The sequence below is a fragment of the Pleurodeles waltl genome, chromosome 11, assembly GCF_031143425.1.
Source record: "Pleurodeles waltl isolate 20211129_DDA chromosome 11, aPleWal1.hap1.20221129, whole genome shotgun sequence".
Lineage (NCBI taxonomy): Eukaryota > Metazoa > Chordata > Amphibia > Caudata > Salamandridae > Pleurodeles > Pleurodeles waltl.
The window spans coordinates 197,078,086-197,104,701 of NC_090450.1; the positions used below are offsets into that span (position 1 = coordinate 197,078,086).

Here is a 26,616-nt window from a genome sequence, read left to right on the forward strand (position 1 = left end):
TACTGTCCTATTTTGTTAAGGTATAAAAGAACAATGGAGTTTGGAAAAGTGAACTTCATCTCCACACATAATAATAAGTATAAGGCCACTGATTGATTAATATTCTATTAGTTGAAAAACAAATTTATGATAATCTAAACGAGAACACACCTAGAGTGTGAAGAATGAACAATACATAAGAAAAAAATGTCACCTGCGCAAAAAAGATGGACGCTAGTAATGTAAAAATGTGAAACAGCCGTTCAAACATGCTCACTTACAAAAAAAAAAAAAAAATGCCTTATTGAAACAAGTGGTGTGTGGCACAATGTGGCTTTACTATTACTTACCAATGTATGCAAGAGATTTGCAGATGGCATGGTGGAAGATACATATGTACTCACTGCTGCTTTTTCGTGTTGCACTGCGCTCTTGTTTAAAGTTTAGTTCCATGTTTATTTTTATTTTTGTTCTAGCAATAGCCAAGATCTTTTGACTTTCCTAAAATTATATATATAATAATATACTCACTTAAAGGGGGTTTCAGCCTCCTCTCTTCATCCATTGGTCTGTTGTCAAGCACATTTTGCTTCCACCCAAAAAGCATACAGCGTGGGGAAATGAGTTTGTCTACTTCAGCTGCTAGTCAACCTTTCACTTTCACTGCATTTTCTCCTCTCCTCTTACAAGAAGCACTTCCTCACACAAGATAGCTTCTGTCGGTGCCAGTTTTTTTCCCCCACTTTATAATTACTTTAATGTTGTCTTTTATGTTTAGAGCCTGAGGGGAAATCAGGGTGCTTTATTCCAGATGTGAGTAAAGGCCATATTCCACGCTTTATCTGTATCGGTCTTCTTCCAATGGTGTGTATTTCACACTCCCTTTCACACAGCTCTGAATTGATATCCTTTTTTTTTTTCCCTCAAAATATGCATGATGTCCATAAATGGAAAGCTTCAATACTATTCATGTGAATTCATAAGTGGACAATTATTTAGAATATTGCGTTTTGCTTTATTTATTCATTTTATTATATTTCAGCATGGCTTGCTTTTAGCAAGGATGTTTTCTTTTCTAAACTGCTTTTCTGCAAAAGCATTGTTGTTTGTTCCTTTGCACGACATTTCATCTTGTGCCCCTGCTCAAGGCTGTACATAATAGTTTAGTTAGTACTGGTGCCCCGAGAGTATGGGGCCAACCATTGAATCCTAGACATATCACATCAGGCCTATTATCAGAACACAACACAGACCAAAGGAAGTTAGAGGGTATTCCAGCCAGTCATTGCATGCTGTCTGCCATCTTCTTGACAGCAACACTTGCCCTGGTTATGTCTTCCTGCTAATCGGGAGGATTGCCTGCAAAATAACAGATGCCTGCCACACTTCAGGTATGGGGTCGGGGCTCCTTCTTTAGACCAGGATAGGCAGAATTGCTACACACCAACATGCTCTCAAGTTTAGAGATTAGGGTGTAGTGGGGAATCTCTAGATTCATGCTTATTCCAGGATGTTGGGACTTTTTAGATATTTCACACTAATGGTTACAATCATCGCTGTGCTATGTTTCATGCTCCTAATAATCACAGCACATATTTTAATACTAGTATACAGTCACTTCAATTAAATGTATTGAAACTATTCCTGCATCTTTGTAAGCCTTCATGTGTATGAGACCTTGTTTACGTGAGAGAAAGGGGTGTGATCTGTTGACCACAACTTCCCTGAGGACTCTGTCTCTAGGCTGCTAGAAATCATCCTTACTTCCTGAGTATGGGTGAGGTGCTGCTAGCAATCCAACAGTCATGCCAACAGCCGCCATCTGGTGTGAGACTGACTTAGTAACTCCTACACTGTGGTACCGCCACCCTAATCTCAGCAGCCTTACCCATGGTAAGAGTCCTACGACATGGTGCCACCAACGTTGATCAGGGACTAATTTTACAGATCTCCATAATGTCTTGGTCTCTCACATGTTAAAGGTACCCTAGTTACCTTATACGGAGACATCTGTGGTGTTAGGGAAAATAATCCTCAGTTAAACCTTAGGCTGTAGGTTTTTCATACTTGAACCTTAAAAGGATTCCACATTTGATGTTCCCGACTATGGATTTTGTCTTTTAATGTGGCGCGACCACAAACAGTAAACATAACAGCAAAGTTCAAACTATCAACCACTCCATATTTACTTGCTAATGGTCTCACTGATGAAGGTGGGGAAGTTATGTTTGTGGTAGAGGCACACGATGCACACCGCAGAGAAACATTTTACTCATGGGTCACATTTACGGCAGTCAACGCAGATACATGCACGTTTGTGTGTTATTCTACACTCCGTTTTAGCAATATTAATTAATCCGCTTTGCCCATGATAAAAACCAGTCTTTAATGTCTTTAATTAGCAATACTTGTTACACTTTCTTAAAATGTATTTCCTTCCTTTTGTCCTTCTTCCATCTTGTTACTTTCCGCCTTTCTTGCTTTCTCTTGTCTTTATTTCCCTTTCCATCCTTCTTCTAATTTTCCTTCTTATTTATCTTCTTACATTTCCTTTCTACTTTCTCTCTATCCTTCTATCTACCCTTCTTAATTTTGCCTTTGTCTTTCTATCCTTTCTTTTTGTCTTTTTCTTTCCTTTTCTTCCCTTTTTTCTTTCCTTTTTTCTTTATTTTGTTATCTTTATTTCCTTGTTTTTCTTTTTGTTCCTTTAGTCTCTTTATCACAGTTTTTTGTCTCCTTCTTTTCTTGTTTTTTTCCCCCCTTCCCTTCCATTCTCTTCTTTTCAAGTGGCTGACAGCCAATGGCAGAAGGTTTGACGTTTAAGGTCTGTTAGCCAGTACATCTTGATTTTACTAAAATTAAACCGTATGCATGTAGGACAATGCCTCAGTCCACTTCTGCCACTGGCTGACTTCACTATGAGTTACGCCTTGCTGCCCTTTCACAAGGGGCACATTGACACACACAGTAATTCTGTCAGTGCCAGGGAGTCCTATGGTAATGTGTTCTTTTTTTTAAGACCAAAAAACATTTTTAACTTTAGTTCTGTTTAATAATGACTAACTCCTGACAGCATCCTAAACAATATAGTTTAGTAAAAACCATGCCAAAGGAAGAATTGTGAAAAGGCTAGTGGGCAATGTCAGACCTATTGGCTTTGCCAATGCTTGCTTTAAATGATACAGTTCTATGAACGCTTTGGTTTGTCATTTACAGTGTGCGAAAGTTGACCTTGTGACCCTTACACTGGCTCGTTACATCTGTGAGAGGACCTTGCAGGAGATGGAATTTCTGGTTGTGAGGGCATCACACTTGGCTGCTTCTTCGCTGCTCCTTGCCATGAAGATGAAGGGCCTTGGAGGTTGGGTAGGTATCACCTGTACTTGAGAGGGAATCTGCATGTTTTGCATATGTTTTACTTTACAAAATAGCACCTTTAGAAGGAGTTTTGAGAATCGATAAAAAAGCTGACAATACAATAAAAAAAAATCACGAAGCGCGAAACGACAGACGCAGTGCTGTCCTTGACATTGATTGCAATATGTCTAAAAATGTATTTAATTCAAAAGAAACACTTTATAAATCAGACTGTAGTGTAGGCAGATTCCACTTTTAAGGCCAAAAATATTAAGAAATTTACTTCCCATGTATTATATTGTGTGTATGTGTGTGTATTTATGTATGTATATATGTGTGTGTGTATGTGTATATTTATATATATATGTGTATGTATATATATATATATATATATATAAATATATATATATATATGAAAACAAACTGGTCCTGCTTCTGGCGTGCTCTTTCATGTTGGTGCTGGTGAGGAATGGACCATTTCCTCTCATAAATCCAAAAACAAACAGTTGCAAGCAACTTCACCACCGCACTCCAGGAGGAAGTTATTTCTTTTTATTGCAGGCAAGATTAAATCACTATCCTTCACCACCGACGCGTTTAGACCTACTGGTCTTGATCACAGACCAGTAGGTCGAAACGCGTCGGTGGTGAAGGATGGTGATTTAATCTTGACTGCAATAAAAAGAAATAACTTCCTCCTGGAGTGCGGTGGTGAAGTTGCTTGCAACTGTTTGTTTTTGGATATATATATATATATAGCGCTTACTTACCCTGATGAGGCGTCAAAGCTCTTTTCGGCGAGTAGCACGCTATTCCGGAACCCAAAAGGAATTAGCGGTGGATTAATATAGGTAAATATGCGTACAGTATTAGTATTATTATGAGTTAGTTTGAGCAGAGGATATGTGATTTTGTTAGTTGGCTTGACCAGAGTAATGGAGTGATAGAGGAGAGAAGAATCCAGAAGTGATAAGTGGGGGTTTATAGTAATAGGAGGAGGCTTAGGATGAGTAAAGGAGAGATGGAGGATGTAAGTCTGTGGAAAGGGTTAGGCAGATCATAGTAGCAGGAGGGGATTTGGATGAGTCAAAGGTGAGATAAATGAGTGAGAATTTAGTAGGGTTGTTTGGGAGATCATGGTAGTAAACCGGTTTGGGGTGTGCTAGATGTGGTAGAGGAGGGGAGAGCTTAGGCAGGGTTCTTTTGGAGATGAAAGTAATAGAATGGGTTTGGGATGAGTGGGGAGGGAGGATAGATTGATAGACATAGGGTGATGGGGAGACAGAGTAAAGCTAACAAGAGTACATTTATATATTTTATTTTATTGATATATATTATTATTTTTCAATTATGAGTTTTTTATTTATAATATATATATACACACAACTTTAAATTATTTATAATTCGAATCTTATATATTTTGATATAATTTTTCTCTAGTACAGTAGGACTAGAGTAATAGATTTGTAAATACATAGTAAGGGAATATATGCACAAGGAAAATAATGGTATAATATGAGAAGAAAAGTAGTATTGTATAAACAAAGACTTTCAAGGTTTGTAATATTTGACCTTAATAAGTGTACTTTTCTAACAATTATTTCTTTCTTCAATTTTTGAATAGCGAAATGCTTATGATACATTTGATCAGTGTGATATAAAAACGAAAGCAGTTCATAAGTATCTCATATAACGACTTATCTAGGAGCTATGCAATGACCTATGAACATGTTAAGCATAGAATATACACATGTATGTACAGGCACACATGTATGTATGTGTATATATATATATATATATATATATACACACACACTCACACACGTACACATATATATTTATGTTTAACCGTGAGTAAATATACATTTGCTAAACAGGCTTAAAGAGTAGGTGTATAATTTATTATTATGACATAGTAATGCATATTTCCTAAAGAACTATACATATGTAGAATATACACATAATCAGATTATAAATATTTATCAACACAGGCATATGCAGTCCATGGCGGTTTGGATATGGTGGTTATGAAGGAAATAACCAACTCTTGTCTTCTGAAGGCAAGATATTAATTTGTGGATCTTCTATTTGGGGGGTAATGGATTTAGCAGTTTGGCTGCTTGGACGGACAAGGATGTACCACCTGTTGTCTTTTTCTTGTATGGTGGTGTTCTTAAGCGGGTGCCAATTAGAGTCCATGGTAATTCCAAGGTTTTTAACCTCCTTGGATACTTGAGGAGGTGGTCTGAGATTGTCAAGCCAGGCGCATAGTGGGTCATAATTTTTCCAGTCGCCACAAGTGAGTATTTCCGTTTTGGAAGCATTTAGTTTGAGATGGCTCCAAGTCATCCACTGATCGACGGCTCTGAGGCAGTTGAAGATTTGTAAATTTTCAATGTCTTTGGCGAATTCCAATTTAAGTAATATTTGTCATCTGCATAGTTGTAGCATGCAAGTTGAAAAACCTCGTTCAATTCTGGTAATTACATCATGTAGATGTTGAAAATCAAAGGTGAGATGATTGATCCTTGGGGGACTCCTGCTTTTGTGAGGTACGGTTGGGACGAAAAGGGTGGAGAATAGATCATACTCGTTCTGTTTTGAAGATAGGATAAAATCCAGTGGAGAGCAGTCCCTTCTATGCTGGATTCGTGGAGTCTTTGAAATAGGTTGTCATGGTCAACAGTATCAAAGGCAGCCGATGGGTCCAAGGAAAGTAGTGCAGCAACTCCATTGCGGTCAACTGTGTTTTTAAGATTATCCCAGATTGCCATCTGTCAGTGCCTCTTCCTGAGCGGAATCCAGTTTGGTAGTCTGAAAGTGTAGGAAGCTGGCCTGGTGTGTGGACCTTATACCAGGTCCAGGTATCCACCCTCAGTGAAGTGTAGGCAGTGTCTAGAAGCCAGGCTTTCTAGAGGTAGCTGTGGATGAGCAGCCAAGGCTTATCTAGGAGACATGCAAGGCTCATGCAATACCACCACATTCACACAGTACTTACTCACAAGAAAGAAAACACTTGGTTGTACAAAAATAAAGGTACTTTATTTTTGGAACACAGTATCAGAAAATACTAAAGGCAAGCCTTCAATAGAAGGTAAGTAAATACATAAATATAATACGCACACACGAACACGCACACACGCACACACGAACACGCACACACGAACACGCACACACGAACACGCACACACGAACACGCACACACGAGCACGCACACACGAACACGCACACACGAACACGCACACACGAACACGCACACACGAACACGCACACACGAACACGCACACACGAACACGCACACACGAACACGCACACACGAACACGCACACACGAACACGCACACACGAACACACACACACGCACACGCACACACACACACGCACACGCACACACGCACACACGCACACGCACACGAGCACACACACACACGAGCACACACACACGAACACACACACACGAACACACACACACACACACACACACACACACACACACGAACACACACGAACACACACACACACACACACACACACACACACACACACACACACACACACACACACAGTAAGAGGCATAAAAAGTTTAGAAAACAGTGTAAAATAGCAACATGCAATAGTAGCCCTAGGAGGAGCCCAACCATATACTAAAAGTGGAATGCAAACACAGGGCCCCCACCTAAGTAAGTAAATTGTGTAGTGGGGAGCTGGGAGTACTAGGAAACCACACAGGTAAGTAATGGAGTACACCCCAGCGACCAGGAATGCAGGAGTAAAACACTGTCTTTCCCCAAAACCACTCCAAAGGAGAAAAAGAAGAAAATTAAGACACCCAGAACAGCCTGCTAGGAACCAGCAGTGGAAAACCGAAGATGGAGACCTGTGGAGAGAAGGGACCAAGTCCAGAAGTGTCTGTGGAGTCTAGGGGAAGTAGGAGATACTACCCTCCCAGAGGTACCTTTTGGAGTTGGTCGACGAAGAGGGAAGACAGGTCAGCACTGCAGCACAGAACCTGGAGAAGAGATCCTGATGCATGCAAAAGGTGTCCCACGCTGGATTGCAGATGGGTGTTGGTGAAAGATTTCCACCAACAAACCTTGGCAAAGGCAAACTCGTGGTTGGAGGAAAAGGGGTGCTGCCGAGGACCGGGAGGACTCTACCCAAGGGGGGGGGGAGGGAGTCACAGGGTACGCTTGGCGTCACCGAAGGTCCACAGGAGCAGAGGCGGCACCCAGAGGTGTACCACAGAACAGGGACATAAGTTGCTGAAGCAGCCCATGCAGCACTGTCGAAGTTGCTCCCACTTCGCTGGATGACTACGTGGAAGTCCAGAAGTTGCAGGAGGGAGTGATGGGGGCTGGAGCTACACATCACCTGAAGTTCCTCTTGGAGGTAAAGCAACAAGCCTTGGCAGCTGCAACCGACACGGTGCACAAGAGTACTCTCTTGCATGGAGTGGAAAGGACTTACCACCACCAAAGTGCAACAGTTGGTAGAGAGGATCAAGGGCAACTCTCCGGACCACCAGCCGTGATGCAGGACCCATGCCACTCAGGATGAGGGGAGATCCATGCAGCCGGTCATCAATGCAGCCAGGTACCTGTAGTTACAGGGGAGTGATGCCTTCACCCCAAGGGAGATTCCTCCTTCTCATGCAGGCTGAAGAGTTGCAGGCTGAAGAGTTGCAGCCTTAGGATGCACCACCAGGGAAATGTTGCAAAGCTGGCAGGAGTTCCAGATACAATGTTGCAGTAGTGTCTTCCTCGTGGATCTGCAGCTTGTAGGTATTTGGAAGGTCCAGTTGTGGATCCCGAGTCCAGAAATCAAAGTAAAGATTACAGAGGAGTCCTGCTGGAATCTTGAAAGCCGAATCTGAGGACCCACCCCAGAGGAAGACCCCATATAGCCCAAAGGGGGGCTTGGTCACCTAACCAAGTAACTACCTATCAGAGGGTGCCTCTGATGTCACCTGCCTGGCCACTCAGATGCTCCCAGAGTTCCCTGCCAACCTTGGAATCAAGATGGCAGAACCCAGGGGCCCTCTGGAGGAGCTCTGGGCACCACCCCTGGGGTGGTGATGGACAGGGGAGTGTTCACTCCCCTTTCCATTGTCCAGTTTTGCTCCAGAGCAGGGACTGGGGTCCCTGAACTGGTGTGGACTGGTTTATGCACAGAGGGCACCAAATGTGCCCTTGAAAGCAACGTCAGTGGCTTACGGAGGTTACCCCGTCCAAGCCAGCCACACCTATTTCCAAAGGGAGAGGTTGTTACCTCCTCTACCAAATGACATCCTTTGTTCTGCCTTCCTGGGTTTGATCAGATCAAGCAGCAGGAGGGCAGAAACCCGTCTGAGGAGTGGAAGCAGCTGGGCTCCCCTGTAAGACTGGTGGTAGCAATGCTGGGGGTCCTCTTAGGAGCCACCAAAGTGTATGGAATCATACTTTCAATACTTGCAACAGTATTGGGGTATGATTCCAACCGGTTTGATACCAAACATGCCCAGGTTCAGAGTCATGTAGCTGGACATGGGTAGTGAACTTTGTCCAATACACGCATAAAATGGCATCCCCGCACTCACAAAGTCCAAGTAAAATGGAGCTGGAGTTTGTGTGGGCACCTCTGCTAGTGCAGGCGTGCCCTCACACAAAGGTACATGCACCCTGCCCTCTAGACTGAGGGCCTACCATAGGGGTGACTTAAATTAACCTGGTGCAGTGACCTGTAGTGAAACTGGGTGCAGGCCTGCAGATCCATTTGCATGAGCTCCCTATGCATAGCAGAATAACTGCTGCAGCCCATAGGGATCCCCTGGAAACCCAAACCCCTGGATACCTAGGTACTATATACTAGGGACCTACATGGGGGCACCAGTATGCCAATTGTGGGAAGAAAAGGTTAGTAGAAACAAAATTTAGAGGCGAGCATAATCACTGGGGTCCTGGTTAGCGGGATCACAGTGAACAGTCAAACACACAGACAATAGGCAGAAAATGGGGGGGGGGGGGTAAGCATGCCAAGAAAGAGGGCACTTTCGCACACAACTTCCTCCCCCCCACACCCCCCAACGAAGGACAAGAAGGCTAACCTTGCCCAGATGTTTTCCTTCAGCCTTTTTTTAATGTAATGTACAGGATAATTACTTTGAAAAGGTCCGTTTTGCTTTGTTTATAAGGAGATATCTGAATAAAGTAAGTGGTCTTTTAATATATTAATAATGTATCCTGTTACTTTTAAACAAATTTTAGATTTCCTCCAGCTTAATTTCCCAATGCCATCTCCTCATGCTGCTTTAAAAACTAATTTTTGAACCATGCAGTGCTTTCCCTTACTTTTTAGTTTGTGCTCAAACGTGTGCTGGTGGTGGACCCTAGCACTCATTTCTGGGAATCTGGATTTATTTTTCATTATCAGTCTTTGACCTAGAGGAAGAGGGAAATTTAGAAAAGGGACAAATGTGGATGAGAAAGGTAGGAAAGCTATAACACATGGAGAAAGCAAGTATTAAAAAAATCTGCAAGACTGAGTTGGAGAAAGTGTAGGGCAATACAAGAAAAAAACAGAATCAAACGAAGCATCCTTGCTATTGGCAACCCTCGAAATTAGCTGCAGCAGTGGCAGACTCCTATGAAAAACTTTGCCCTTTTTGTATTTTAACAAAGTGTAGCCTTTTTGAAAAACTTAATCTATCAAATATACTATACTTGAAGATGTTGGTGTGATAGTCTGCTCAATCTATTAAATGTAGGTTCACTATCACTTCAATATCTCGTGTATAGCCGTCACAATGTTCATCCAGCTGTAGATCACATATCCTGTATATAAGCACAGTTAGCAGACTCATTATCGATTCTTGAAACACATTTATATTTGGATCTCATATTGGCCAATTCATGTTGAAAACAAGGCTCTAAAATTGATTTGCAGTCCTATGATTCCCCAGTAAGTTTTTATTTTTCAAATTGATCGTGTTTTTTTTTTTGTTTTTTTTTGCTTTCACCAAGGTCTGGATGTCCTTTGACAATGCCTCCTTAAATATAGGTGTTTTGGTGGCACATCAAATTGATATAATTTTCTACAAGTTGTATAAATATGATATTCACCTTTCTTCCTTGGTGGTGACAGTCCAGGGCAGAAGCTTTGGAACAAAAATCTTGCTGACCCCTGAGTCTACACAGAGCATTCTTCTGAATGGTCTTTGAGTCAAAACCTGAACCGAAAGTTACATATTTGCAGTGGGGAAAACACCTCAAAACACAAATATATTTATAGGTGCATTTAATTAGCCCAGAGTTCCCCAACTCCAGGGATGGTTAGCAATTTCTTTTTTAACCTTTAATGGGTGCTTCTGTCTTCAGTTGCTTCTGTTTTTTTTTTTTTTTTTTGGTTCTCTTGGTTTTATTTTCATTTTCCCAATCACTCTGGTAATGTCATGATTTGTAACCCTTAGAAGCATTATGTTCCCGTTGTCCTTGAAAGTGCCTATGTTTTTGTTTCTTTGGTAGGTATTTGTTCAGCCCATGATGGTACACTCAAAAAGAAATGTAAAACTATCTCCTGGGGAACACCAGTTTCATCTCCCTACACTATAGTCCTAATGGGGTCACCAGCTGCCTTACCACCTCTGAACAAGCCCTTACATTGCTGAAACGTTTTTACGTTCAACTTCCTACTCCCCACCAGGTGCAAAATAAATCAAGAGGCTTGGGGCAGACTGGCAGACTTGTGTTTGTTTTAGGTTTGCCTTTGCATACATTATATGTATCATTTTAACATATGTATAATTTATACAGCATTGACTTACAACATTCGGTTGCATGCACAATAACTTCTGCCCTTCAATGTCTACCCAGAGACTAAAGGAGACATGATTTCAATTGCAGATCGGGTTCCTAGAGTCCTTGATTATGGTGAACACGCCCACGCTTATTAACAAATGAATGTCTCTGTGGCTTCACGAGTGAAGGAAAGTCAGCATATTTTCTGTTGTGCCCAATTCTCGCATTGTAATGCAGTTCTCATGATTATTTTAATTAACTTTTGGTGGTCAATGATACGAGCGCCATGTTTGTGGGATTATGTACTCAGTTGTACATTCTGAGGATTTTGCAAGTCATGGGAGTTCCTTTGCCCCCTAGATGAGTTGTCAGGCAGTGTGTCTTTCTAACAGCATATAATTAAAACATATTTTACATGTGCAGTTAGGGGTATGTTATTCCATATAGAATGTGGTCCCTCAAATAGCCAAATCAGTTATGTCTCTGCTTTCACACCTGTTCAAGGGGGCTGCACAATGGCAAACACCTTTCTTTCATGTCCCCAACCTCTATTTTATTCATGGCATGCCTTTTGCATTGGTTAGTCAGAGGGGGTGGCTGCAGCAGAATGAGGTAGTGAGGGCTCTAGGAACAGTCACAAGCTTTCTTCACCTCTTGAAATAATGTCAGGTGGAAACTAGCCTGTCTTAATTGCCAGTTCCACCAACTCTTCAGCAGTGGAAGCTGAATGCCATTGGGCTGATGCGATTGGGGTGGTCCCTGCCTCTTCCAATTCCAGCGGCTGTGCCACAGCCTTTAATGTCGTAGATAGAGACAGTAGCAGGAAATGGGATTCACAACCCATGTGATCTTGGCATCAAAGGAAAGATGGGTAGGGGGCATGCTTAAAGCAGCTAATAGGATGTTGCTATGGTGGTGTGCTGTTTTTTACCATTGTGTTCTGGCATGAGAATATGACTGCAACAACAACATGGAACACAATAGTTTAGGACGAGATAAAATCCTACCACTTACTTGTAGCACTGTGCTGATCCTACTGTCTCAGGATTGAAGCGTTAATTTGCTACAGTCTTATTAATGTAACAAACATACTGCACACCCAGAGTGCTGCATTTTGTGGTACAAAACTGACCTCAACCTGCACTTGGCACATTGTTTAAAACACCTTTTTATTGGAGAGGGCAATGTGGAGGTTAATAAGGACTGTTTAGTGGAACTGGACTGCTATCACTAGAATAGCAGCTTCTTTGGTCAAGTGACACTGCTTCTTTACCGTCACTCCAAACATGCATGGCAGATGACGTTCTCGCACCTTTTTGTGGTCTTTTAAAAATCTTGTGGTACACATGAAGCTCTTTTCACCCTCTGTGGACTGCGCTCACTTTATAGCAGCTCTCTTCCTCATCTCACTACACACAACTTAATTCTTTCTTCACAGGGTGTGCACATAATTCATGCTGAATTCGCACAGCACCTTTCGGTCCTCTTCCACTCAGTTAACAAACCATTCAATGCTATGATTAAATTGTATTCACTATTAAAGTGCTTGCAGCTGAGCAAACTGTTATTGGGAAAATGTTCACAACTGCATAAGCAAAGTTTGTGACCAACAGATTGGTGGTTTCATTTAGTATTATTAATCTCTAGGCACTCTTTATGTTGAATATTTTCCAAGATTAGCATGGTCACCAGTGTTTATGGGCTTTTGGGACCTTGGCCCCAGCACTAGTTCAAAGAGCAGGGAAAGATTAGCATAACAGCAATTAAGGTTCAGTTTGCTAACCTGGTCTGATTCCTTCGAAAGGGTCGTTTTGCATTTGAGATAGTCAGTCTCTAAAGCTAACCCTCTTATTTTGTTGTAAAACGATTAATCTTTTGTTGCAAAGCATGTGGGGGGAGTAACACGTTGCGTACTACGTGACACATCAGTTGCTTATTCTCCTTCGCTTGTCTTCCTTGCCCTTTTGACTATGCAGTGTATCCTGGACGCGCTCTCTCCCAGTCTGTCTTCCTGTGGACCTGCTACTTTTGGGGCCACACTATTCTCAGCGGTAGTAGTTACGGTTTTATTTTCCAGTGACTCTTTGGATCCTATATATTTCAGATGTGGACACTATTCTCTTTTACCTTGAACATATTTACTAATTAGGAATAGCCACGTGGTGGCGTTGCTTCCTCTGCACCCTTTGGCGCTATTAACCTCTAGCAGCCTTTGGCGAAACCCGGCAAGGCTAATTCGTGTTCCTACCCTGCAACAACATTGAAATCACGACAGGAAGAAAATCCTATTCTTTTAAATATGAACTGCAGTGGGAATGTTATCTCTACAGTGGACTGCCCATAGGTAAGAGGAACACTTCAGTAGCATTATAGGACACATCATAAGCCTTGTATGAACCTCACTCAGTGAAAAAAGGAGGCTATTGGCACATTAGCAAATATGCCTTCGATGGCGATGCCCATCTCTCAACAGTGAAAAATCCAGCCCCAAGGCCACTAAGTCTGAGACAAAACATTGAAAAAACAAGCCAAGCCCATTAGGAACATCGCCTTCAGGAGGACTCTTGATTCCTCCGAAGGTACTAGCAGGGAAGATGAAATCTATCCAGCCTTTACTATCTAGCAAGGAGTTAGCAAGGCAAATGCCTCACCCTCCAAACTGCAATCTACCAGCCATCTTGCAGAGGAGAGACAATGTATAACTCCAGCAGAACATTCACATATAAAAAGGAGCTAGGTTAAGAAATAGGTGTAACCCAACTATTCGGCTTATAGGCAAATGACAGGGACGTCTTTGGACCACAAGCACAATATGTCAGGGCTCACTGGGGGCAGTCTCTAAGCTTGTGGTGCCATTCACTGATGCTGTAACACAGTTTTCAGTTGCCACAATAAAGCTTTAGGGAAAGAGTGTTAATGACAATACTTCTCACTCCATCTTAATTGGCAAGGATAGCTGTAAATTCAGCTTGAGAAACGGCTACATTGGAGAACAAGCCTACAGTACCCTTTAGCTCTCTGTATCTAAATGATGAATTCCCACTCCAGGAAGAGAGAATTTTTAATAAGTAGCTCTACCTTAATTTTTACCCTGAATATTGCTAGAATGGAAAACACGGCATAAATAGAAGTAATATATTGCAGGCAACAGTGCATATTTCAGCCTTCGCAACATTAACCTCTGGCGATATCAGTATTTATTTAATCCCAAGTCGCAGCTCTTGGGCTGGAAGCAACACAGATAAAATGGAAGTCAGATAATATTGGTGAATCTGTGTACTAGGCAAAGATAGTCTTTGAGAAATGGGACATCCGAGTGAGCACTAAAGGTTTACACTCAGCAAATGATGCTAAAAGACAGTATTGGTCTACTCTCCTTGTCTCTAGTCTGTAACAGTGTGCTTCAGGTCACTATCTGTTAAGACAGGAAGTGTGATTGCAAGATTTATTTTTGTTGAGCAAGAGATTCTAGCTCATTGGAGCTTGCTGCTCATAGCTCTAGGATCCAGATCCAACTAGCAACTCTAATCAATCCAATATATTGCAGTCAGCAATCACTCCTCTTAGGTTCTGCCCCCTAAGGTGCTCACTATTATTTCCTGGAATGTTGTGGGTTGACACAAGATTCTTCAAAGTATAGGAGGCCTTGTTCCTGACACAATGGGACATCGTATGTCTCCAATAAACCAGGACTATGAAACCAGTTCATCTTAATCATCATCAAGGATATTTTAAATCTGTGATCTCTAGTGGTGGTCATGGGAGGCCATCTGGAGGCCTAGCTATCTATGTATCTATGGCAATTAAAAGTAAGATAACACAGTTGAATATCAAACTTTTTTTTTCAAGCAATAGTCTTTCATGCTTTGAGACATATAGAATTGATCTCCAACGATAAATGCTTATCTAAATATTCATCATAAAGATAGGACATTAGTTTTAGAACTCATCAAGGAGTTAAACAATCTAATTCTCGCATTAGCAGGCTATGTTCTGATAATTACTGGGGACTTTAACTTGATCCTGCTAAGCAGAAAGGCATTCAATGATAGTCCAATTTGGCAATAAGCAACCATGCTCCGACATAAGATGAAATGAGATCCATTAGGAAAATTAACAAACACTTTTTCCTCCAACTTTCATATAATTCCACTGTCTGGCTATAGTAAATTCAGCTCTGCAGGTAACATTACCCACCGCTCGCATGTCAGATGGGCTACTCTTTACTACACTTTTTTGTTTCTAGCTTTCTTTTTTCAGTATGTCAGGACTTTTCAATCATTGACAGATCTTACAGTGATCATTGCCAAGCAGTTATAGCCCTATCCACTCTTACCACTTAAACAATGAACAGTTGCTCTTCCTATCTGACCTTTTAACAGGTTTCTATGGAAAGCCCCAGTTTAGGAGAGGTTAAAATAATGGAAAAGTGCTGGTGAGTACCTGAAATACAGCCCTTGTTCACCAACGCAGAGGGTTTCGGTTTGCTGCTAATCTGGCCTGTGGTAATACAATTGCTGCAGAACAACACAGGCTCCAGGTATAGGAAGCTGTATCACTTTACAAAGGTAATCTATCTCCTAACTCTCAAATTGATACTAGGGTAAAGATAAAGCATTTGATTAAAATATCATGGATCATCTATTGAAAAATCAAATAAGCAATCTGCAAGCAGTTTAAGGGATGAATATGCTGAACCACATTGGACCAAGAGATCTTGTAGAAGAATTACCAAAGACCACCACACAACCTGACAGTTTATCAACAAAATCAACTCTGGTCCAGGTACGATAATACAAAATGGCGTTGATGCAGAGGCATGGGAGGTACACACTGTTTAACTATATACAAATGAAGACTTATGCCCACTCAGCACAGAATTCAAATCATACAGCACATCATACAGCACAGGGAGGATTTTATCACTCTTCAAAGCACAAAATTCACCTTGAAGCAGGGAAGAGTACGAGGTGCACCAGGGCATAATGGCATACTCAATGGAGTGCTGAAAGCAGATTTGGATTTCTGGGCAGCCTGGTTTATGCCCTTTATATAAGGCATCATTTCAACTTTCCATAGTCACAGATTCTTGATGGTTCTATTCTCTTCCCATTATTTAGGTTGGGTAGCCAAAGTTATCCTACCTGCTGTCTCCTTATAGCCCTGTTAGACATAGAAGGGTAGGCACATGCAAAAATGTTATTAAAAGAACTGGAATGGATTGGGGAAAAGCAAACGTTCCCTTCTATCATTCTGGCTTCCAGAGCAGATGTAGCACTCTGGATGAGTGATTGTGCAATTTTTGGCTCAGCAGGCCATTTCTAAGAAGAATTATCCCTTCTTTGACTGTTTCAGTGACTACTCAGCTGCATTCAATAAGGTTGACACACATCCTTTGGAATAAACTATTGGCATGGGGTACCCCAAGCACTCTACTTGTCACAAACGCACCTGGTTCCAACCTGTGGAGATGACACTGGAGCTGATGCTAGGCCCCTTCTCCCAAATCGGTAAAAAGGCAAGCCCAGGGAATAGAACTCCTAGTATCCACCAAACTACCGAAGGGGGAGGTGCCAAAATAAACGAGAAAACCTGAAGTACAGGCTGTGCTTCAGCACCACTCTGTCAATACTGGATCTACACTTCTAGATCTTCTGATCCTATTGGTGTAGTGTGTTGCGAGAAATGCACTTCTAGTTAATGTAAAAACACTGTGCGCTGAAAATTAAAGATGTCATCACTAACCGTGCCCAAATTCACTACTCAGTTTACAATACAATATTTTAGATATTTCAAACTTGCAGGTTTCCTAATCACAGCATGGAAGCAGATGAGTCAGATATTCTAGAGAAATCTTCTGGAACTTTCGAAGATGAATTTGAAGTATTTGAAAGAATTATCACCCCATGAAAAGCTCAGAACATTGACTGGAGTTAATGTCACTCTAAACACAGTACACAATATATATCTTTGAAATTGAAGACATTCACAAGAATAGCAAAAACAGATTTCTGTGAGCACATAGGTTGAAAGTGAAACAACTCTCAAGGCATGTTTGAGGCCAGGTTGCAAATAATTTCTTATTACATTCAAAACTTCACAAACTTGAAACCAGACTGGATGGATACCAGCTTTCACAAGGTTGTGCAATACAAGAAGTCAGGAAGCAAATATGTACTAAGTATTGCAAGGCTGGGTTACCAGCATTCGTGAGGTTGCATTCTGTACATAAGTCAGGACTCAACAAGATATATTTGCATGAAACAGAATTGTTCTTGAAACAAGATTGGTTTTATCGACATGCTCATGATTAAACTCTGTACATTGGTTGACACTTGACAACACAACAATGTTAGAAACAAGATTGGAATCATTAAGATTTTCAAGGTTGCATAGGGTACATGGATTAGAGTAGGAGGCACTCTCAAAGAATCTAGATACACAGTTACTACTGAAGCACAGATTGTTGTTGTGGGCACTCCCAAGATCTACTAAAAGTCTGAATAACTCTGTTCCAGATTGGAATCGATAACACTCCCTAGCTGAGCCAGAAAATATGATAACGTTTAGTATAAGAATTGGAGGAACAGGGTGATTCAGGAGACAGTCTCTAGTCCATGGGCAACAGTTCAGAAAACGAAGATTTAGCAAACATATCCATTGACAGAAGCAAGGGGTAACAGACGGGTCTGCAAGGACTACTAAAGGTTTGTGCTCACTAACCTTAAAATGGGATATTTAACCCAAGAAGTTCTTCACAGGATTTCGGATACAGCAGGTGGGTCGTTGCTAGAAGTTACAGAAGAGACTGCATCATAGCTCACGGAGGAGATGCCATGAGGGTTCTCGGTAGTCATGATCTCGGAATCATAACAAAGGACCTGGAAGACTGGGACATCAGGTGGTTTCCAGGAGACTTGCTAAATGGTGCAGAAACGAAGCTTGCACTGAACAGGAGCACAGGATATCCAAGCAACTCAGGAGGTGAGTGTAGAGAAGCTGCTTGCTCACGGAGTCTCGTGCGGGTCCGGATACAGGCATGTGGCGAAGCCCCGATGCAAGTTCAGAAGTGCTACTTATACAGGAAGCAGAGCTTGTCCCAGAAGGGCACATATCCCACGTTGGAGCCTTCAAAGGAACCTGGGAAAAATCATGTGTTGCATACAAATGGACATGTCTTAAAAGAAGCAGGTGCAAGCGGAAATTGACAATAACAGTTATAACAGAACGCAAGTGCATGATGGTGCATCCTAATACTTAATATTGGAAATGGGCCTATCCCAACCGGGCACGTGACATTTACAGGTGCAAGCTAGATGGATCTTGCATAGCAACACAACAGGAGGTTCAATGGTTCAGGCCTAATGAGAGGGGGCAATCATGGAGCTTTTTAGACAAAAGCACGCCACAGTAGAAGGAATGACAAGAGGCTGATGAGTAATACCCACCAAGCATAGGGCACAAAATTGAGCTGTGACACTTCTACAGGCCCTTATTTCTTTATATTTCGATACTTGGGTGTGACATCAAATTGGCAATTATTGTGGGATTTTAACAAAAATACTCATGTACAGAGGTTTGAAATAGGAAGGTGTCCTCACACCTATTCACTTTAATCATTATATGATTAAAGTGCACAGACAGATCTTCCCCTGAAAATTCAAAAACTCCACATTTAACTTTTGCAATATGCAGATATCATACTTCTGGATCAAACCTATATAGGTCTTCAAAGGCATTGGAAAAGTTGCATGAATTTAACTTGGAAAATAAGTTCTCATAACTAATTAAAATCCAAGGTTTGGCACATAATCCAATACAGCTAATAAAACATGACATGCAGGACCAGCCACTCTGAGAGAGACATCATTGTACAAATACCTTCGAGTTTGACTAACTGCGAAAGGGTTCCCTGGCAACACTGAGGAATTTAGAGGGGCTAATTTAACCTACGGTCTTCGCAGATGGAATGCTAAACTTAAGTCTTCGTACATCTTCTATTCAAAAAATAACCAGAGGCAGAATTGCTGCCAGCTCTGACTTATGGCCATCAAGGGTTTCTAGGCAGGATAGCCTCTACTCTTGGCCTGATCCAATGCAAGGCATATACAAGATTATTTCAGTTGCTATATAGCAGGTCGTAGTTTCACACGGAACTAGGCTTACTAAGGCAAGACGTTGCTTGCAAACCTTACTTTGTAAAATACTGCCATCAGGCACTTACTGCAAAGCTGGGCAGTCAGTAAGTAAATAATACTTTATTTGTGTCAAATAATTAAAATTGCAACAAAACGTTATATATCAAAATACAAATAAATCAACATTCATCGCCCATTCAATACAATAAAATAATATCCGATGTTATCTGTCAACTTAGACAATGTAGAGAAAATGATGAAGAGTAAAAAAAAAAAAAAAAAAAAAAAAAGACATTCTTTCCTGCGGCCAGCCAAGAGCACGGAGTCACTAGAGCGCAGAATGCTAAAGGAAAGGACATTGTCTGTGTGCTTAACTTGTCGAAGAGCTGGCCGAAAGCCCAGGGATCCTAAAGTACTAGAGCATCAAAAAATGACAGGTGGGGTCAGTTGTCGGAGGAACCGGGCCTGTAGTTTCAACACTTTCGGACATATGAACATGATGGCGAAGACAAAGGTGCAGAGTGCCAAAAGTAGGAGCATTGGCTATGCACATGGATTTTTCAAGTGAGCATCATGTTTCACAGAGCCACTAAAGTGCAGAGTGCTAATTGTAAACTTGGTCCCTGGCTCACGGTCAGTTATAGGACAGAAACCCGAGTTGATTTTGGTAAGAAGTAGGCCCATCCAGTTTGCACCATTGGTTAAAGTGCAGGGTGCTGTTTGTCTCGCGGAGTATGGATTTTTCTTTGTCCACCTGGGTTCAGGGTGTTCGGTTTAGCAGCTGTTGAGATCTCTATGGATTTGGCAAATCTTGCCAGCTCTCCTGGAATTTCCAGAATAAAAAGGATTTCTTCACCTCGCTGAAAGTATGTGCATCATATTTTAGAAAGAAAGGCTTTATAAAAGTGTGGCATCCATTTAAGAGGGCTGGGCAAATGCAGATCAGATGGGCCAAAGATCTCTCTTGTAAGTGACATAGCCTGCACGCCTCAGTGTTTACTAGTGACTTAAAGCTGCCATTTAAGACTTTAATTTGAAGAGCCATAAGTCTTGCAAATAAGATCTGTTTAAGGCTTTGCTTTCTTAATGCACAGTTAAAATATGTCTGGTAGTGCTTTTCTCTATACCAGTAGAGTATGACCTGCTTCAATAGAATTGAGGAGGGCTTACCTAGATAATAATCGAACTTATTTTTTTTCAGGGTAGTTTTTAGAGACTTGAGGTGGCTTACACTGTTTTCCCGATTGTCCGTGGCCAGGTTTAGTTTAGAGCAGGCTGTCATCCGGTAGTCTAACCAAGAGTTCCTTCATTTATAAAAATGTGCTTCAGGATTTCTTTCATTGTATTTTCAGGTGATACTTGAATTCTGTCGTAGAACTGTATTATTGCTGCCCAATTCACAAAGGATACTTTGTTCACACCGAACTCGAGGCATACTAAAGTTGGAGTACATATGTGGGGATCTGAAAGATGCGCTTGTAGGTGCTGTATTGTGCCCGCTCCATAGTGTCCACTAAGGCTCCTAGAAAGGCTATTTGTCAGTAGCAAATAGAAAGTAATTGTTTTGCTCTAATTACCTTTTGGGTGACCTCGGTGGTTGGGCTTTGTAGAGTTGAAGTTTTCACAAGGCATAGTTCCCTACCTTACCCATTTCTTCTGTTCGGGTGAAGAATGAAAGGTGACCAACTGAAGACTGTCTTTCATTCATTCAAAACGTCAAAGTTCTGCTGATGGGCACAATAGATGGCTTCTTCTCAGAGCCAATGCTCAAGACTTATTAAGTATTAAGGCAAAGGTTTGTGCATGTTGTAGTACAGAGGTAGTCATTTTTACAAAGAAATGGAACGAAATGATTCACATATGATCAGTAAGGGTAGTTGAAAGTCGTCTTTGTTGTGAACAATGGCGGATGTGATTCAGCCATGTCTTGCTTGTTGGGTGGGTGGGGGTGGGTAAGCGGGGATAGAGGCTGGACAGAATGCGCATTCACCAAGTGTCACATAAAAGGTCTTCTAATTTGAGTACACTTAGGATTCCAAAACTGATTCAGGAATCAGTCTAGTTTAGGGAGCAATATGGAGTCTTGGTAAGAAGGGGTGAGGCACTACCAACATTTCTGCTGACTGAGGGCACAGCCATTTTGAACATCAGCTCTTGGGGTTGGGAAAAACATCAGCAAATAGGATGTAGCATGGAAAAAGCAAACAATGCAAATTGAGTAGCACCACATAGCAAAGAGAGTAGAGCTGCTGCTTACGTCTGCAATTCACCTGGAAGCAAAAGAGATAAAACATTAGTGATCAAGATACAAAAAAATGACTAAAACAAAATTGAATGGTGAGTGGTTACTTGGCCCCCAGCTCAAGGACACAAAATGGGAAGGTTTCAACATCCGGTCTTTGCTGTGCCGACAGTCTGTTCGGGCTTTAATTTTCACTTTGCATCCATGGATTTATTTCTGCTTCCTTCGAATTAATAGCACATTCTGAGTTGTTCCTGTAATGAGCTCTATCCATTGCTCATTAATTTTATAAAAACACATGCACTCTTAAATAAAATTAATGACAAGGGATCTACTCGGTTGCATCGTGAAGTCTATCATTTTGAAAACCATCCTTGGAAGAACATGCCCAGAATAGATGAGGAATCCTCATCCTTGTTTTTGAAGACATCAGTGAATTGTTCAAGGTCTCACTTGTCCTTATAGATCATCTTTCCTGAGACTTTCTCTTTCTCTTTACCTTCATAATCCGTGATGGAGGTTCTTTCAAACACCCGGTCTACTTTCATTTGTGTGACAGTGGTCTCTACTGTTCTATGGCTGTCTTTGCGATATTCAATTGACCCGTCTGGTTCCATTAATTTGTTCAGACACTCTTGAAATAGGATTTTGTTTACAGTTTTGATGATCTTAGGACTGTCAAGCCCCTCAGGTGCTACTTGAGAATCTAGATCTTGGTCGTCTCTAGCAACATACTTTCCTGTATGTGGGGGAACCCTCAGAAATCTTCAATCCTGCTAAAAGGCCTCCAAGGGATTCTTGACTCAGGAAACCAGGTATGTTCTTTGCCTCTGGACGTAGGAAGCATTCGCTGCTCTAGGGGCATCACTAGCAGGTTCCTTCAGCTTTGGAGTCTGAGACCAGCCTCTTGCTCAGTCTACAGGGTACTCACCAGCACTGGGAAGCTCTTTTGGCTGGATATCTATTTACCAGCATTAGGAAAGAGTTTGTTGAAGTCCTGGAAGACTTACTCAAAGCCGAAACTGCCATGAAAAAAGGAATCCCCAGGCCAAAATGGAATCTCAACCCTTCAGGCACTTCTTCGTCTTCCTCTTCATCCTCATCATGAGTAACACCTCCCAAAGAAGGGATTTCTCCTTCCTGGAACTCTGAAGAAGCCCCTAAACAAGTCATAACCCTCATGATGAAAGAGACCCTCTAGAACTAACAAAGATACAGCCTGAGGACTCTGGGAACACAGAAACCAGCAGTGCATTAGCTGAGCCTGCTGGGACTGTCACACTGCCGTGAGACAGGCTGAACCAGATGAGTGTTATAAACTGCCACACTCTCAGATGATGTGCAGCTTGTGTTGCTCATGAGCCACACCCCCAGCTAGTTGTAGTTAAAAGCAAACCTTATTTTTGAGTTTCCCAATTTACACTGCTGATTGTGTTTGAGAAAGTGGCCTTATATGACGACCTTTGTCTTCTTGCAGTGTGCCACCAATTTCTTGGTAAGGTAATTCGTTTTAGTGCATCCAGGGTGCTCTGTATTCCCACTTTTGTGATTTATTAGGGTCTTTTTGTCAGCATAGTGCATCAAGAAAAAGAGGTCCTGCCCACTTTTAGGAACTAGCAGATTTTCAGATTTTTAAAAAGCTTACTAGGTCTGCAGTGTATTGGTTGAATTATGTGGGTACAAGGACACATCCTTGTTTGAGCCCTTTATCTTTTAACACTTTAGCAATCTCTGTATGTTGGGTGAGCTTGATTTGGACAAAAGTTTGGGAACAGAGTGCTATTATAGCATCCAGCAGTTTTTCCAGGATTCCCCAGTTATGCAAGTTCTCCCAAAGGAGGTCCATGCTGTTCAAAGCTGGAGAATAATCGACAAAGCATGCGAAGAGGGGGTAGTTGTATGCCTGAGTGGCCTGCTCGGCCAGATAAGCCAAGGCTTCAATGTTGTCCGTAGTGGAAGTCCCTTCCCTGAAACCTGATTTATAGATGGGCAGAATGCCCTCCTTTCTGGTCCAGGTGTCTAAATCGTTTAATAGTAGACTTGCAATTGCTTTGGCTTCAATGTCCAGCAGCTCAATCATCCTATAGTTTGTTGGGTCCATGTTATCTCACTTTGAATATGGGTTGTAAAATCTAGCCCTTCGAAGATTCAGTGACTATGGCATTTATACTGCAGAACTGACAGGAGTGAGAAGGAGGCTGAGAATGCATGCTTGGGAGCCTGTTCAGGCCCGAGGTCCCACCTCTCATTATGATTTTGAGGATTTTAATATTGCGGCTGTGAACCCTGTGTGTGAAAGTTGATAGTGGGCTAGCTATATGTTCTTCCATGTTTTTGGAGTGCTGGTGATTGTGGACTGTGCCACCAGACGAGTGGCTTCACTAGGTCTAACGGGGGACTTACAGAAGAGTGTTTGAACATTCTTAAGCCATGTGTCCACTGCGTCTATCATGAGTGTCACTTGAGATTATTAACATACCTCCAGAATTCAGCCTGCCTGTTTTACTTTAGGAGGCTGTGGGCATGTAAACATTGCAAGCCTTCCTGTTTTTGTGCTGCCATACACGCCTGGGTGCTGTTTACTTGCTGTTGCACATTTATGGCAGAGCTCCTCAGTCCCAATTCATTTATAGTGGCGGTTGCCATGCCTTAAGGTTCTTTCACTCTTTCACCTTCGCCCTGTAGCGTGGTTACAGGCAGCCCTCTATTCCTTGATCACTGGATAGTTGCTGGTTGCTCTTCCTTGGAGCAGATGATACAAAGCTGATGGTCGTTGTAAGAATGTATCCACACAGGACTGTTGGTGTTCTCCAATTGCTTGTCCACTCTACCAGGCGCGAGGTATCCATTTTATTTCATTTCACTCTTTGAGTGTCTGAATTTTTTTCCCCAGTTAGGGAGCCCAGATTATTTACAATATAGGCGCAGTAGCTGCAGAGACCACAGCAGTTAGGGAAAGACTGTTGCTACGCGGCTGTTGTGTTACTGAAAAGTCCAGAAGTTGATCAGAGATGAAGTTTGCTCAATAACATGTACTCCACTGTTGAGATGTTGTATGACTTGGGTCTTGTTATAGGTGGAAGTCTATCTTGTGTGGATTTCAGTTGATGTGTTTTAAGAAATGTACTTAGGATAGTGCCTGTAGGGTCAGACGGTAGTTGGTCCACATATTTAGCCCCTTTTTTGCGGGTTTTATTCACCAGTTATTATTTCTGTAGTAGGATGGTTGTGGCTTGGATCTTCCAAGGTCCATACAAAGTTCTCTCATCTTGCCGAGCCTCGGGCTGTCTTTGCGGTTAAAATATCCTTATTAACACTATTGGTGTTGTGTGCCCTTTCAGCTTCTAACCCAGCAATAGTACGGCCTGTACAATATCTGAAGTTAGTTTGATTTTTACTGCTACTAATGCTAGTGCCAAATTAACATACATGGATAGGTCTCCAGATGTTCTGCTCAGTAGGTTGGTCTTTATGGAAGGTAGTTGGAATTCTGCAATGCCCGGTATTAGCAATGACGAGTGTCCAGGTTCTTTGTAGGCCTAGCAGGTCACCAGTTCAGTGCTTTGGAGTTGTTTGATAGACTTGAGCCTAACAAATGTTCCAAGATATGATTAGTAGGGGCTTTGCCACTGTTTTACTGTAAGTTGTCATCTAACGTGATCCCTTGGTGCCAGGAATTTGTTGAATGCATCCTTGCCAGGTTGGTAGATTGGCAGCCCCAGCAACATGTGCTTTGCAGAGCTTGCAGGTCAGCTATGATTTTGCACAGTGCCAAAGACCACTTTAGGGAGACAGCTCACTCTAATCTCAGTTTAGGATAGGCATTGCTGGTGAGGGGTTGAGGGAACACCTCTTAATATATACCTTTCTAGTTGTACCGTACCAGATCTATTTTGTAGTCTGCCAAATCTGGAATGTGTTCCAAACTTTTCAAGATGTTTTCCCTGTTTAGAGACATCATAGTATTGTGAGGTGTTCTCTAGTAAAAATACTGATATTGTTAGAGTGGTGAGTTTGTAAGTTCTCCCATCTGGACTTGGGCTATGGTTGTGGCTGAAGATGCTCTATTTAGAGAATAACTCCTCTTCAGAATGTGTAGAAGAAAATGCTCCAATTAGCAATACTACTAGTATTACAAGGAAAATAAGGACCAAAACATCTACTATGTATTTACATCTAACTTTCTGCTTTGGCTCCATTATATCTTAAGAATCAGATCTATTCTCAAATAAGCCATGGTAAAATACTCCTTTGTTGGTTTCACCAATGCAAACATCAAAGTTCAAAAAGTTCAAAGTTGGTTTATTAGCAACATGCAAATCTTCCTAATATGCCTTTTCACCAAGACCCAGTTGCCGGGACTGAGGTCACGCCACTGTTCTTGTTGCAGGACGCTGTGACTGCTCCAACCTGATGAAAGACAGAATGCACTACATCAGCTAGTCCCTTGGAATAATCTAGGACTATATAATCTGTTATAATCACAAGTGCATTCACAGGAACCACCGGAAATGTCATCGCCGTCCCATCAAGATTTTGGTGGGGGTGCAAATCAGGATTTTGTGGGGGGAGGACAGTTCAGTCTTTCGATCAAGTACACTCCAAAGACAAATCAACACAACAGGCAAATTCTTGGTTGAATGGACAGTCTTGATTTCAGCAGTCCCATTCACTTGCTCAACAAGACCCGAAGCCTCAAGTCTGTAGCTGCAATGCAATCTGTTTCATTTGCAATGCTGAGCACAACAACTTCAGGACCCCATTGTTAAAATGAGTTCCTCAATCTGATTTCAAAGAAGTTGGAAACCCAAATCTGGAAATTAGTTCCCTCAACAGTACTTTAACTGCAGTACGCCTATCATTTCACCTAGTTGAGTACTCTTTGACCCAACAGGAGAAGAAGCACACAATGACCAAAACCTCTCAATCCATTGCACCCAGGTATCTTAATAAACTTTCTGCATCATAAATACAAGTCCTCCTGATCTTCCTATGTGACTGCAGTTCTTTTTCCAACATTGTTCTGTTGACAAACACACCTGTGACATAATGCCTCAGCCATCAATCTGAATCTCGGCTTAAACCAGGTCTGCCTAAATAACCTCACTATTGGGTCTCTACCAATGTTA

At 41.8% G+C, this 26,616-nt stretch overlaps 1 protein-coding gene across 5 annotated transcripts in view; it reads left to right on the forward strand.

Annotated features, from left to right (window-relative positions):
* The window catches only part of LOC138265575 (G2/mitotic-specific cyclin-B3-like), a 248,864-nt gene that overhangs the window by 169,507 nt on the left and 52,741 nt on the right, over window positions 1–26,616 (forward strand). For all 5 annotated transcript variants that reach the window (XM_069213402.1, XM_069213405.1, XM_069213406.1 and 2 more), the window contains exon 10: window positions 3,196–3,345. In XM_069213402.1, the coding sequence (XP_069069503.1) occupies window positions 3,196–3,345 (150 nt within the window). The remainder of the gene's footprint in view (window positions 1–3,195; window positions 3,346–26,616) is intronic.